At 50.9% G+C, this 15,769-nt stretch overlaps 1 protein-coding gene across 2 annotated transcripts in view; it reads right to left on the bottom strand.

Annotated features, from left to right (window-relative positions):
- Positions 1-15,769, bottom strand: part of LOC123990676 (DNA polymerase zeta catalytic subunit-like) — a 137,781-nt gene that overhangs the window by 98,185 nt on the left and 23,827 nt on the right. For both annotated transcript variants that reach the window (XM_046291415.1, XM_046291416.1), the window contains exons 2-3: positions 754-943; positions 342-416 (exon numbers count right to left, since the gene is read on the bottom strand). In XM_046291415.1, the coding sequence (XP_046147371.1) occupies positions 342-416; positions 754-943 (265 nt within the window). The remainder of the gene's footprint in view (positions 1-341; positions 417-753; positions 944-15,769) is intronic.

Genomic DNA, 15,769 nt, shown 5'->3' with positions numbered 1-15,769 from the left:
TGAACCTCGTTTTTAGGACTCGCTCACACACACACACACACACACACACACACACACACACACACACACACACACACACACACACACACACACACACACACACACACACACACACACACACACACACACACACACACACACACACACACTGCTCTGTACTATATAAGCCTAGCAATCAATATCAGCATAGTCAGCATCATAGTCATGAGCAGTCAGAGAGGGAGAATATCACTCTCCAACAAGAGAAACACAGGATCAATACTAAGACAGGCCATTACAGGTCAAACCAAAACACAGGCCAGTGAGAAGCACCAGCAAAACCAGTAGAACACCCTCCTCACCTTTTGACCATCTGAGGATTGTACAGATAGATCTTCATAAAGCTCTTCTCTTTGGCATGGTATCCATAAAAAGGCCTGTGGAGAGAGGGAGTGACCACTGTCAGACAAATCTCTTGGGAAAACATCACCATATCCGATTATGGACTTGACCTATTCACCTTCTAACATTGACGCTGTCAGCCTCGAGACTAAACTCTGGCACTTTCTCAATTAGTCTTTTCTTGATTTCTCATGTCTTCCCTCTTCACCTCCCACTCAAAACCCATAGGACGGAGAATGGCTTAGGGGAGGAACATTGGGCCATCTCCTCCAATGTGGAAAGAGGATGGGAGGAATCGAGAAAAGCCTCTGCTATGTAGTGAGTGACCCTACTAAAGAACGGTGGTGTCTAAAAGAGGGAGCAGGTACTTACATGCCGGAGACCAGTGCCACCTTGAAGACGTGCTGCATGTTGGAGGAGGGGTTTCCCATGGCCACGTTGAGGGCCCTGTCGATGCTGAAGGCCACCTGACGCAGGTAGCTCTCCGCCTGCTGCCCATAGCCATCGTACGGCACATAGAGGTAGGGGAAGATGCCATGGAGGTGGAGACAGGTCTTCTGACCTGAGAGACAGGACAGAAAGAGGACAAGCCTGGTTGAGAGGAAGTATTTTAGACAGGAGTTTGTTTTCATGTGAGAGACGGGAAGCTGTGGTATCAAACTCAGTTGGTTACATCAACCCATAGTAACAATTGTGAAACTGGCACAGAGTCAAAAGACAAAGCAACTCAGCATTATACAGTGATATAAAACAAATTAAAGTAGTAGCCAGACTCTTAAAGTTAATTTACCAAAAAGCAAGCTTTAAACATATATTTACAGTCTGTGATGCAGTCAGTCGAGTGACATGACTGCACTTACTAAGAGACTTAAAACTAGGCTTGCACACAATGGCGATGGATTGGCCTCTGCTTAGGGAGGTGGAAATTCACCCAGTCCAGGAAAACAACTCTGACTTACACACTTTCCAACGACAGGAAGACAAATACCTCCAGCCAGCCAGCCCTGCTCAGGCATGTACCTCCAGCCAGCCAGCCCTGCTCAGGCATGTACCTCCAGCCAGCCAGCCCTGCTCAGGCATGTACCTCCAGCCAGCCAGCCCTGCTCAGGCATGTACCTCCAGCCAGCCAGCCCTGCTCAGGCATGTACCTCCAGCCAGCCAGCCCTGCTCAGGCAGGTACCTCCAGCCAGCCAGCCCTGCTCAGGCATGTACCTCCAGCCAGCCAGCCCTGCTCAGGCATGTACCTCCAGCCAGCCAGCCCTGTTCAGGCATGTACCTCCAGCCAGCCAGCCCTGCTCAGGCATGTACCTCCAGCCAGCCAGCCCTGCTCAGGCATGTAAAGGAGCATTGATTCATGAGTGCACTCCACCACACAGCGCAAAGCAGACCATTAGCTAGTGGAGAGGGGGGGGGGGAATGGGAGGGGGTGTGTGACTGATATGGGATGAGGTCATCCTGAAGTCGTGTGTGACATCACTAAACGGAAGCCAAGCCATCTGGACCTTACTGACTGATGGTCCAGCTCAGATGTAGACTATTCCGGGCCTAACCTCATCACCAGGCTAGCTTGGGGAGGAAGGGTGATGCACCTGACTATTCCAGGCCTAACCTCATCACCAGGCTAGCTGGTGGGGATGAGGGGAGGGGGGGTGCACCTGACTATTCCAGGCTTAATATAAGACTGTAAGACAACACCAACCACATAGGGACCATGTGGCTGACAGACCAGAGGCCATGAGAGATGGTAGGACTCACAGACCAGATGTCATGAGAGATTGTAAAACTGACAGACCAGATGTCATGAGAGATGGTAGGACTGACAGACCAGATGTCATGAGAGATGGTAGGACTCACAGACCAGATGTCATGAGAGATGGTAGAACTCACAGACCCGATGTCATGAGAGATGGTAGGACTCACAGACCAGATGTCATGAGATGGTAGAACTCACAGACCAGATGTCATGAGAGATGGTAGAACTCACAGACCAGATGTCATGAGAGATGGTAGGACTCACAGACCAGATGTCATGAGAGATGGTAGGACTCACAGACCAGATGTCATGACAGATGGTAGAACTCACAGACCAGATGTCATGAGAGATGGTAGAACTCACAGACCAGATGTCATGAGAGATGGTAGGACTCACAGACCAGATGTCATGAGAGATGGTAGAACTCACAGATCAGATGTCATGAGAGATGGTAGAACTCACAGACCAGATGTCATGAGAGATGGTAGAACTCACAGACCAGATGTCATGAGAGATGGTAGGACTCACAGACCAGATGTTATGAGAGATGGTAGGACTCACTCAGATGTCATGAGATGGTAGAACTCAGACCAGATGTCATGAGAGATGGTAGAACTCACAGACCAGATGTCATGAGAGATGGTAGAACTCACAGACCAGATGTCATGAGAGATGGTAGAACTCACAGACCAGATGTCATGAGAGATGGTAGGACTCACAGACCAGATGTCATGAGATGGTAGAACTCACAGACCAGATGTCATGAGAGATGGTAGAACTCACAGACCAGATGTCATGAAAGATGGTAGAACTCACAGACCAGATGTCATGCAGTGCAATGTTGCAGTCTAGTGAGCCTAATTGTTGACATTTTGAATTTCTGCAGAGAAAATGGGCCATCAAAGAACAGGGACCTTGGAAGGTGAGGAGATAGAATGCAAGCCACCACTAAACATCAGTGTGGGCAAACAGCATCAACGAAGACAGAGCAGCTCTCCAGAGAGTACCCTGTTGATAACTGTAGCAAACACAGCATGTGAACTGATTTCAACACACAGGCATCAACAAACCCACCAGACTAGACAAAAATAACCCTTCACATCTACAGAGAGCAGCCCCATCTGACATCCAATCCCTTTCACAACCACAAAGAAACAGACAGTGCACACGGCACACAGAGGGCCTCTCTAAGGACTGACAGACTGACAGGTAGACTGGTATAGAGCCCGCCGGGGGAGCAGAGGGCAAACAAAAGGAACTGTAAGGTAGGTACATTTGGGAGCATGTGTGGCAAGGAGGAGGATGTGTGTGTGTGGTGTTCCTGTTTTGTGTCTGTGTATGTGTGTGAGAGTGCATGCATGTGTGTGTGGCAAAAAGGAAAACAGATCCACTCCTTTGACTGTGACATTACCCAGAGAGCCACACAAGGCAGCCAGTGGCACAAAGGACACCACCCTGGCAGGCAGAGAGCTCTCTGAGGGATGCATGTGCCTTGCTAGCAAAACAGTCGAGACACACACAGACAACGCTGTTTGTGAGGCTGCTACTGCAGTTGCTAGGTAACGTAGGCCAGTGAGCAGCACAAGCCCCTGACAGACAGTGGGAAGATATAAACAAGTGATTCTTTCCACACAGCTGGCCTGTTCTCTCACACTCTCTCTCACTCAGACACACAGAGAGAGAGACAGAGAGAGTAGTGACTGAGGTCTAGGGAAGGAGAGAAAAGGAGAAAGGGAGAAGGATAAAGGGGTAGGAATAGATTGAGGACATGAGAGAGGGAGTTGTGAATGACTGAGGTCTAGGCCCTAGGGCTGTTCTCTCCCTCCAGTTCTCTCTCTTCCTGTCTGAGTATAATGTAGTCCCCAAACACTCATCAGCTTCTGACCAATCGAGTGAGACTCACTGATTTGTGAATGGGAGGGAGGAACAGACCAGGGACTGTGGCAATACTGCAGGCAGGGCCCGAAAATCACACTCTGTCAAACTACTCCCTCTCTCAATCCATTCCCTATCCCCCTTTCTCCAAGCATCCATATCCATCTTTCTCTAGTCATCCCATCCCATATCCAGCTACCTCCCCCTCTCATCCCCTATCCCTCCCCCCTCTCATCCCCCCTCCCCATCTCATTCCCTAGCTCTTGATCAATCTCTCCCTCTCTCTCCCCATTCCTCCCTCTCTCTCATTCCCCATCCCTCTCTCTCTCTCCCCACCCCCTCTCTCTCATTCTCTCTCTCTCGTATTTCCTATTCATTCCTCCATCCCTCTCTCATTCCCTATCCATCCCCCCCATTCCCTATCCATCCCATTCCCTAACCATCCCTCCCTCCCATTCCCTATCCCTCTCATATTTCTTATTCATTCCTCCCTCTCTCTCATTTCCTATCCCTCTCTCCCTCCCTCCCATTCCCTATCCATCCCTCCCTCCCATTCCCTATCCATCCTCCCTCGCATTCCCTATCCATCCCTCCCTCTCATTCCCTATCTCTCTCATATTTCTTATTCATTCTCTCTCTCTCTCTCTCTCTCTCTCTCTCTCTCTCTCTCTCTCTCTCTCTCTCTCTCTCTCTCCCACCCTCCCATCCAATCATCCCTTCCTCCCATTCCCTATCCATCCCTCCCTCCCATTCCCTATCCATCCCTCCCTCCCTCATTCCCTATCCATCCCTCCCTCCCTCTCATTCCCTATCCATCCCTCCCTCCCTCTCATTCCCTATCCATCCCTCCCTCCCTCTCATTCCCTATCCATCCCTCCCTCCCTCTCATTCCCTATCCCTCTCTCTCGTATTTCTTGTTCATTCCTCCCTCCCTCCCTCTCATTCCCTATCCATCCCTCCCTCTCATTTCCTATCCATCCCTCCCTCTCATTTCCTATCCATCCCTCCCTCTCATTCCCTATCCATCCCTCCCTCTCATTCCCTATCCATCCCTCCCTCTCATTTCCTATCCATCCCTCCCTCTCATTCCCTATCCATCCCTCCCTCCCTCATTCCCTATCCATCCCTCCCTCCCTCTCATTCCCTATCCATCCCTCCCTCCCTCATTCCCTATCCATCCCTCCCTCCCTCTCATTCCCTATCCATCCCTCCCTCCCTCCCATTCCCTATCCCTCTCTCTCGTATTTCTTGTTCATTCCTCCATCCCTCCCTCTCATTCCCTATCCATCCCTCCCTCTCATTTCCTATCCATCCCTCCCTCTCATTTCCTATCCATCCCTCCCTCTCATTTCCTATCCATCCCTCCCTCTCATTTCCTATCCATCCCTCCCTCTCATTCCATCCATCCCTCCCTCTCATTCCCTATCCATCCCTCCCTCTCATTTCCTATCCATCCCTCCCTCTCATTCCCTATCCATCCCTCCCTCTCATTCCCTATCCATCCCTCCCTCTCATTTCCTATCCATCCCTCCCTCTCATTCCCTATCCATCCCTCCCTCTCATTCCCTATCCCTCCCTCCCTCTCATTCCCTATCCATCCCTCCCTCTCATTCCCTATCCATCCCTCCCTCCCTCTCATTCCCTATCCATCCCTCCCTCCCTCTCATTCCCTATCCATCCCTCCCTCCCTCTCATTCCCTATCCATCCCTCCCTCCCTCTCATTCCCTATCCATCCCTCCCTCCCTCTCATTCCCTATCCATCCCTCCCTCTCATTCCCTATCCCTCCCTCACTCTCATTCCCTATCCATCCCTCCCTCCCTCTCATTCCCTATCCATCCCTCCCTCTCATTCCCTATCCCTCCCTCACTCTCATTCCCTATCCATCCCTCCCTCCCTCTCATTCCCTATCCATCCCTCCCTCCCTCTCATTCCCTATCCATCCCTCCCTCTCATTCCCTATCCATCCCTCCCATCCATTCCCTATCCATCCCTCCCTCCCTCCCATTCATCTCTCTCCCTCTCATTCCCCCTCCCTCTTAGTCCCCATTCCTCACCCATCTCATCCCTCCCCATCTCATCCCTTACCCCTCCCCATCTCATCCCTTACCCCTCCCCATCTCATCCCTTACCCCTCCCCATCTCATCCCTTACCCCTCCCCATCTCATCCCTTATCCCTCCCCATCTCATCCCTTATCCCTCCCCATCTCATCCCTTATCCCTCCCCATCCCCCTTATCCCTCCCCATCTCATCCCTCATCATCTCATCTGTTATCCCTCCCCTCCAGATCTGCATCAGGATTGAATGACACAGCATCATGGCAGCAGCTCTAGTGTCAGTACTGTACTGAAGTGGTACAGTCAGAGTGGCATGTTGTTGCCTGCTAGTTGCTATTATGCAGACAGACCTGTGGATCACTCCAACCAGACAGCTCTTTAAGAATCACTCTCACTGCAAGGAGCAGAGCTAATCCGTATGGAAATTGGCCTGTGCGTGTCTGTGCGTGCGTATAACCAGCAACTCAGACCCTCCATCTTGACAAATACAGATTCATTCCCTCTCTGGAATAGACCAAATTGATTGCAGGAAGCCCTGGGTCATACAGAGCAGGAGTGTGGAGCTGTACCGTCGTGGCCAAAAGTTTTGAGAATGACACAAATATTCCTTTTCAAAGTCTGACAAAAATATCTAAAGACACTGAGGCAGCAGATGTTACTATGGAACCCTGAAGTACACTGCTCAAAAAAAAATAAAGGGAACACTAAAATAACACATTCTAGATCTGAATTAATGAAATATTCTTATTAAATACATTTTTTCTTTACATAGTTGAATGTGCTGACAACAAAATCACACAAAAATTATCAATGGAAATCAAATTTATCAACCCATGGAGGTCTGGAATTGGAGTCACACTCAAAATTAAAGTGGAAAACCACACTACAGGCAGCTCCAACTTTGATGTAATGTCCTTAAAACAAGTCAAAATGAGGCTCAGTAGTGTGTGTGGCCTCCACGTGCCTGTATGACCTCCCTACAACGCCTGGACATGCTCCTGATGGAGCTGATGCTGATCCTGATGCTCAATTGGATTCGGGTCTGGGGAAAGGGCGGGCAAGTCCATAGCACCAATGTGTTCCTCTTGCAGGAACTGCTGACACACTCCAGCCACATGAGGTCTAGCATTGTCTTGCATTAGACAATGCTAGACCGCACCAGCATATGGTCTCACAAGGGGTCTGAGGATCTCATCTCGGTACCTAATGGCAGTCATGGAGGGCTGTGCGGCCCCCCAAAGAAATGCCACCCCACACCATGACTGACCCACCGCCAAACCGGTCATGCTGGAGGATGTTGCAGGCAGCAGAACATTCTCCACGGCGTCTCCAGATGTCACGTCTGTCACATGTGCTCAGTGTGAACCTGCTTTCATCTGTGAAGAGCACAGGGCGCCAGTGGCGAATCTGCCAATCTTGGTGTTTTCTGGCAAATGAAAAACGTCCTTCACGGTGTTGAACTGTAAGCAAAACCCCCACCTGTGGGCGTTGGGCCCTCATACCTCCCTCACGAAGTCTGTTTCTGACCATTTGCGCAGACACATGCACATTTGTGGCCTGCTGGAGGTCATTTTGCAGGGCTCTGGCAGCGCTCCTCCTGCTCCTTGCACAAAGGCGGAGGTAGCGGTCCTGCTGCTGGGTTGTTGCCCTCCTACGGCCTCCTCGTCTCCTGATGTACTGGCCTGTCTCCTGGTAGCGCCTCCATGCTCTGGACACTGCGCTGACAGACACAGCAAACCTTCTTGCCACAGCTCACATTGTTGATGTTCCATCCTGGATGAGCTGCACTACCTGAGCCACTTGTGTGGGTTGTAGACTCAGTCTCATGCTACCACTAGAGTGAAAGCACCGCCAGCATTCAAAAGTGACCAAAACATCAGCCAGGAAGCATAGGAACTGAGAAGTAGCCTGTGGTCCCCACCTGCAGAACCACTCCTTTATTGGGGGTGTCTTGCTAATTGCCTATAATTTCCACCTGTTGTCTATTCCATTTGCACAACAGCATGTGAATTGTCAATCAGTGTTGCTTCCTAAGTGGACAGTTTGATTTCACAGAGGTGTGATTGACTTGGAGTTACATTGTGTTTAAGTGTTCCATTTATTTTTTGGAGCAGTGCATAATTACAAGCATTTCATAAGTGTCAAAGTCTTTAATTGACAATTACATGAAGTTGATGCAGAGAGCCAATATTTGCAGTGTTGAGCCTTCTTATTCAAGACCTCTGCAATCTGCCCTGGCATGCTGTCAATTAACTTCTGAGCCACATCCTGACTGATGGCAGCCCATTCTTGCATAATCAATGCTTGGAATTTGTCAGAATTTGTGGGATTTTGTTGTTTGTCCACCAACCTATTGAGGATTGACCACAAGTTCTCAATGGGATTAAGGTCTGGGGAGTTTCCTGGCCATGGACCCAAAATATCGATGTGTTGTTCCCCGAGCCACTTAGTTATCACTTTTGCCTTATGGCAAGGTGCTCCATTATGCTGGAAAAGTCATCGTTCGTCACCAAACTGTTCCTGGGTGGTTGGGAGAAGTTGTTCTCAGAGGATGTGTTGGTACCATTCTTTATTCATAGCTGTGTTCTTAGGCAAAATTGTGAGTGAGCCCACTCCCTTGGCTGAGAAGCAACCCCACACATGAATGGCCTCAGGATGCTTTACTGTTGACGTGACACAGGACTAATGGTGGCCCTCACCATGTTTTCTCCGGACAAGCTTTTTCACAAATGCCCCAAACAATCAGAAAGTGGATTCATCAGAGAAAATGACTTCACTCCAGTCCTCAGCAGTCCAATCCCCGTACATTTGGCAGAATATCAGTCTGTCCCTGATGACTTTCCTGAAGAGAAGTGGCTTCTTTGCTGCCCTTCTTGACACCAGGCCATCCTCCAAAAGACTTCGCCTCACTGTGCGTGCAGATGCACTCACACCTGCCTGCTACCATTTCTGAGCAAGCTCTGTACTGGTGGTGCCCTGATTCCGCAGCTGAATCAACTTTAGGAGACAGTCCTGGCGCTTGCTGGACCTTCTTGGGGGCCCTGAAGCCTTCTTCACAACAATTGAACCGCTCTCCTTGAAGTTCTTGATGATCCGATAAATGGTTGATTTAGGTTTCATCTTACTGGCAGCAATATCCTTGCCTGTGAAGCCCTTTTTTGTGCAAAGCAATGATGACGGCACGTGTTTCCTTGCAAGTAACCATGATTGACAGAGGAAGAATAATGATTCCAAGCCCCACCTTCCTTTTGAAGCTTCCAGTCTGTTATTTGAACTCAATCAGCATGACAGAGTGATCTCCAGCCTTGTCCTCATCAACACTCACACCTGTGTCAGCTGGTCCTTTTGTGGCATTGCTGAAATGCAGTGGAAATGTTTTGGGGGGGATTCAGTTCATTTGCATGGCAAAGAGGGACTTTGCAACTAGTTGCAATTCATCTGATCACTCTTCATAACATTCTGGAGTATATGCAAATTGCCATCATACAAACTGAGGCAGCAGACTTTGAAAATGAATAGTTGTGTCATTCTCAAAACTGGCCACGACTGTACAGAACCCCCCTCTCACAGATGAACGTAGCTGGGGAGAGAGTGAGGGGTCCAGTTAGGAGTAATGTAGGGGAAAACATCCTCTCTGCTATTGCCTCTGGGCCAGTATGTACTAGGCTTAACCGGAGTAGTCAATATGGACAACGCAGGGGAAGGGAGTCAGGACTGGGACCAAAGGTCAACTGGGTCTTACAGTAAGAGAATAAGGCCAACCTTTTCTAATGCTTTGAGACTGGGAGAACAGAACTGAGCGCAGTGGAGAGGAGGCTCGTTAACACAGCCTGAACCCATGTTGAGGATATTATAGAATAATAGATGCCTGGTCATTAACCCAATCCCTAACACCGTATGGAGGATAGGAATGGGGACGAGAGGTTAATGAACCCTAACACCGTAGGGGGATAGGAATGGGGACGGGATAATGAACCCTAACACCGTAGGGAGGATAGGAATGGGGACGAGAGGTTAATGAACCCTAACACCGTAGGGAGGATAGGAATGGGGACGAGAGGATAATGAACCCTAACACCGAGGTTAATGAACCCTAACACCGTAGGGAGGATAGGAGTGGTGACGAGAGGTTAATGAACCCTAACACCGTAGGGAGGATAGGAGTGGTGACGAGAGGATAATGAACCCTAACACCGTAGGGAGGATAGGAGTGGTGACGAGAGGTTAATGAACCCTAACACCGTAGGGAGGATAGGAGTGGTGATGAGAGGATAATGAACCCTAACACCGTAGGGAGGATAGGAGTGGTGACGGGAGGTTAATGAACCCTAACACCGTAGGGAGGATAGGAGTGGTGACGAGAGGTTAATGAACCCTAACACCGTAGGGAGGATAGGAGTGAGGACGAGAGGTTAATGAACCCTAACACCGTAGGGAGGATAGGAGTGGTGACGAGAGGTTAATGAACCCTAACACCGTAGGGAGGATAGGAGTGGTGACGAGAGGTTAATGAACCCTAACACCGTAGGGAGGATAGGAGTGAGGACGAGAGGTTAATGAACCCTAACACCGTAGGGAGGATAGGAGTGAGGACGAGAGGTTAATGAACCCTAACACCGTAGGGAGGATAGGAGTGAGGACGAGAGGTTAATGAACCCTAACACCGTAGGGAGGATAGGAGTGAGGACGAGAGGTTAATGAACCCTAACACCGTAGGGAGGATAGGAGTGAGGACGAGAGGTTAATGAACCCTAACACCGTAGGGAGGATAGGAGTGAGGACGAGAGGTTAATGAACCCTAACACCGTAGGGAGGATAGGAGTGGGACGAGAGGTTAATGAACCCTAACACCGTAGGGAGGATAATGAACCCCTAACACCGTAGGGAGGATAGGAGTGGTGACGAGAGGTTAATGAACCCTAACACCGTAGGGAGGATAGGAGTGGTGGACGAGAGGTTAATGAACCCTAACACCGTAGGGAGGATAGGAGTGAGGACGAGAGGTTAATGAACCCTAACACCGTAGGGAGGATAGGAGTGAGGACGAGAGGTTAATGAACCCTAACACCGTAGGGAGGATAGGAGTGAGGACGAGAGGTTAATGAACCCTAACACCGTAGGGAGGATAGGAGTGGTGACGAGAGGTTAATGAACCCTAACACCGTAGGGAGGATAGGAGTGAGGACGAGAGGTTAATGAACCCTAACACCGTAGGGAGGATAGGAGTGGTGACGAGAGGTTAATGAACCCTAACACCGTAGGGAGGATAGGAGTAGGAGGTGAACCCTAACACCGTAGACGAGAGGTTAATGAACCCTAACACCGTAGGGAGGATAGGAGTGGTGACGAGAGGTTAATGAACCCTAACACCGTAGGGAGGATAGGAGTGGTGACGAGAGGTTAATGAACCCTAACACCGTAGGGAGGATAGGAATGGGGACGAGAGGTTAATGAACCCTAACACCGTGGACGAGAGGAGGACGAGAGGTTATGAGGGGAGGATGAGGACGAGAGGTTAATGAACCCTAACACCGTAGGGAGGATAGGAGTGAGGACGAGAGGTTAATGAACCCTAACACCGTAGGGAGGATAGGAGTGAGGACGAGAGGTTAATGAACCCTAACACCGTAGGGAGGATAGGAGTGAGGACGAGAGGTTAATGAACCCTAACACCGTAGGGAGGATAGGAGTGAGGACGAGAGGTTAATGAACCCTAACACCGTAGGGAGGATAGGAGTGAGGACGAGAGGTTAATGAACCCTAACACCGTAGGGAGGATAGGAGTGGTGACGAGAGGTTAATGAACCCTAACACCGTAGGGATAGGAGGATAGGAGTGAGGACGAGAGGTTAATGAACCCTAACACCGTAGGGAGGATAGGAGTGGTGACGAGAGGTTAATGAACCCTAACACCGTAGGGAGGATAGGAGTGGTGACGAGAGGTTAATGAACCCTAACACCGTAGGGAGGATAGGAGTGAGGACGAGAGGTTAATGAACCCTAACACCGTAGGGAGGATAGGAGTGGTGACGAGAGGTTAATGAACCCTAACACCGTAGGGAGGATAGGAGTGGTGACGAGAGGTTAATGAACCCTAACACCGTAGGGAGGATAGGAGTGGTGACGAGAGGTTAATGAACCCTAACACTGGTACTACAATACCTGTGAAGAGCGGCAGGGCAGGGCACCTTACACAGGATGAAATGGGGGGGTCCTCATACAAAGTGAAGCAAACAACACACCGGGGAGGATGGAGTGGTGATGCACCCTAACACTGGTACACAAGCTGACACACACAGAGGATGAAATGGGGGTCCTCACAAAGTCTCGCAAACAACACAGAGGGTGATTGCACACAGTCTCAGCTACACACAGAGGGATTCGACAGTCTCGTACACACAGAGGGATTCTCTCGTACACACAGAGGGATTCGACAGTCTCGTACACACAGAGGGATTCGACAGTCTCTTACACACAGAGGGATTCGACAGTCTCGTACACACAGAGGGATTCGACAGTCTCGTACACACAGAGGGATTCGACAGTCTCGTACACACAGAGGGATTTGACAGTCTCGTACACACAGAGGGATTCGACAGTCTCGTACACACAGAGCTGGCACAGAGCCTAAAAGATGAGACCTAGAGTGGGCCCGGAGGAGGGGAAAAAAGGGCGAGCGAGGGGGGCAGAGCACCTGGCATCAGAAAATCTATCCCCTGACCATTATGGTGCTTTATAGTCACAGCTCCGTCCCTGCCAGAGCACCTGCAGAAGAGAGAGCACCACAGCCCAACCCATCAGTGGCCTGAACGACTGACTGAACAGCCTGACTTATCCAGACATCTGTCCGTAGCCCGGTACGCTATGACAGGGATGGATGGCAGGAACAAACTAATAGTGTGCCACTGCTGCACGAAGAGGTCGAGACGATCAATAAAAACTTCTGCTTGCTTAGCCACATCTGCACCATCATTTACCTTCCTTCCCCCAGCCTTCTAATGACTTTAACTGTGGACGGGTGCCTCGTAGTTCCTCGTATAGACGCATGGCCATTCTACATTCTCCTCAGACATTTACTCTCTACAGCACACTTCTCAGAATTACAATTCTAGCATGGCAATATATTAATGGAGAATCTCAATGTGCTGTACCCGTCTCTTGTCAACAGCATGCATATCTACATCGTGCATATCTACATCGTGCATATTGCATGAGGGAGGGTGTGTGTGTGTGTGTATATGTGTGTGTGTGTTGCCCATCTCACGTGATGGTTCAGTTCTGTGGGTTTACTTAAAAGACGCCATCCTGCACCACTATACACAGAGTAAACCGGGCGAGGCCGAGGAGGGAGTAAACCGGGCGAGGCCGAGGAGGGAGTAAACAGAGGCCGAGGCCGAGGAGGGAGTAAACAGAGGCCGAGGAGGGAGTAAACAGAGGCCGGGGGAGGGAGTAAACAGAGGCCGGGGGAGGGAGTAAACAGAGGCCGGGGGAGGGAGTAAACAGAGGCCGGGGGAGGGAGTAAACAGAGGCCGAGGGAGGGAGTAAACAGAGGCCGAGGGAGGGAGTAAACAGAGGCCGAGGGAGGGAGTAAACAGAGGCCGAGGGAGGGAGTAAACAGAGGCCGAGGCAGGGAGTAAACAGAGGCCGAGGCAGGGAGTAAACAGAGGCCGAGGGAGGGAGTAAACAGAGGCCGAAGGAGGGAGTAAACAGAGGCCGAGGGAGGGAGTAAACAGAGGCCGAGGGAGGGAGTAAACAGAGGCCGAGGGAGGGAGTAAACAGAGGCCGAGGGAGGGAGTAAACAGAGGATGAGGGAGGGAGTAAACAGAGGCTGAGGAGGGAGTAAACCGGGCGAGGCCGAGGAGGGAATAAACAGAGTCTGAGGGAGGAAACAGAGAGACTGGGAGGGGGGAAACAGACTGCAGTGAGGGGGGGAGAGGAAAAGCAGTGATCAGCCTAAACAAAGTGTGGGATAGAGAAATGTATGCTCCTGCTTTATAAACGTCTTAAGCAGCATAGTATAGAGCGCTCTGTCTTCTAGCAGACCCTACTTTATGCTAGTCCTGGGTGAGACTATTGAAATACTGCCAGTACAGCCATTTCTGAAGTGGTGGTGTTTGGGGGCATGACCACCCTGTAGAGGGAGTAAACAGTGTGTCTGTCATGCTGTGGAGAGACTTTGATTGCACTCTGTGTGTGTGTGTGTGTGTGTGTGTGTGTGTGTGTGTGTGTGTGTGTGTGTGTGTGTGTGTGTGTGTGTGTGTGTGTGTGTGTGTGTGTGTGTGTGTGTGTGTGTGTGTGTGTGTGTGTGTGTGTGTGTGTGTGTGTGACTCAGGGAGGAGAAGAGGCACAGACGTCAAGGCGGGGTGCTACTATATTTGGCCTTGACTGCCTGCATGGAGTCTGTTGATTAGCTGTGCAAAGCCAGACAGAGCCGGCAGGGACTGCAGAGCCAGACAGACTGCAGAGAGACTGCAGAGCCAGACAGACTGCAGAGAGACTGCAGAGCCAGACAGACTGCAGAGAGACTGCAGAGCCAGACAGACTGCAGAGAGACTGCAGAGCCAGACAGACTGCAGAGAGACTGCAGAGCCAGACAGACTGCAGAGAGACTGCAGAGCCAGACTGCAGAGCCAGACAGAGACTGCAGAGCCAGACAGAGACTGCAGAGCCAGACAGAGACTGCAGAGAGACTGCAGAGCCAGACAGAGACTGCAGAGCCAGACAGAGCCTGCAGAGCCAGACAGAGACTGCAGAGCCAAACAGAGACTGCAGAGCCAGACAGAGACTGCAGAGCCAGACAGAGCCTGCAGAGCCAGACAGACCTGCAGAGCCAAACAGAGCCTGCAGAGCCAGACAGAGACTGCAGAGCCAGACAGACTGCAGAGAGACTGCAGAGCCAGACAGACTGCAGAGAGCCTGCAGAGCCAGACAGAGACTGCAGAGCCAGACAGAGACTGCAGAGCCAGACAGAGACTGCAGAGCCAGACAGACTGCAGAGAGACTGCAGAGACTGCAGAGAGCCAGACAGAGAGACTGCAGAGAGCCAGACAGAGAGACTGCAGAGAGCCAGACAGAGAGCCAGACAGAGAGACTGCAGAGAGCCAGACAGAGAGACTGCAGAGAGCCAGACAGAGAGCCAGACTGCAGAGAGACTGCAGAGAGCCAGACTGCAGAGAGCCAGACTGCAGAGAGACTGCAGAGAGCCAGACTGCAGAGAGCCAGACTGCAGAGAGACTGCAGAGAGCCAGACTGCAGAGAGCCAGACTGCAGAGAGCCAGACTGCAGAGACTGCAGAGAGCCAGACAGCAGAGAGACTGCAGAGAGCCAGACAGAGACTGCAGAGAGCCAGACAGAGACTGCAGAGAGCCAGACAGAGACTGCAGAGAGACTGCAGAGAGCCAGACAGAGACTGCAGAGAGCCAGACAGAGCCAGACAGAGAGACTGCAGAGAGCCCGACAGAGAGACTGCAGAGAGCCAGACAGAGAGACTGCAGAGAGCCAGACAGAGAGACTGCAGAGAGCCAGACAGAGAGACTGCAGAGCCAGACAGAGACAGCAGAGAGCCAGACAGAGACCCAGACAGACTGCAGAGACAGACAGACTGCAGAGAGCCAGACAGAGCCAGACAGAGAGACTGCAGAGAGCCAGACAGAGAGCCAGACAGAGACTGCAGAGAGCCAGACAGAGAGACTGCAGAGAGCC

This window comes from Oncorhynchus gorbuscha, linkage group LG12 (genome assembly GCF_021184085.1).
Source record: "Oncorhynchus gorbuscha isolate QuinsamMale2020 ecotype Even-year linkage group LG12, OgorEven_v1.0, whole genome shotgun sequence".
Taxonomy (NCBI): Eukaryota; Metazoa; Chordata; class Actinopteri; order Salmoniformes; family Salmonidae; genus Oncorhynchus; species Oncorhynchus gorbuscha.
This window is presented reverse-complemented; position numbering and strand designations above follow the sequence as displayed.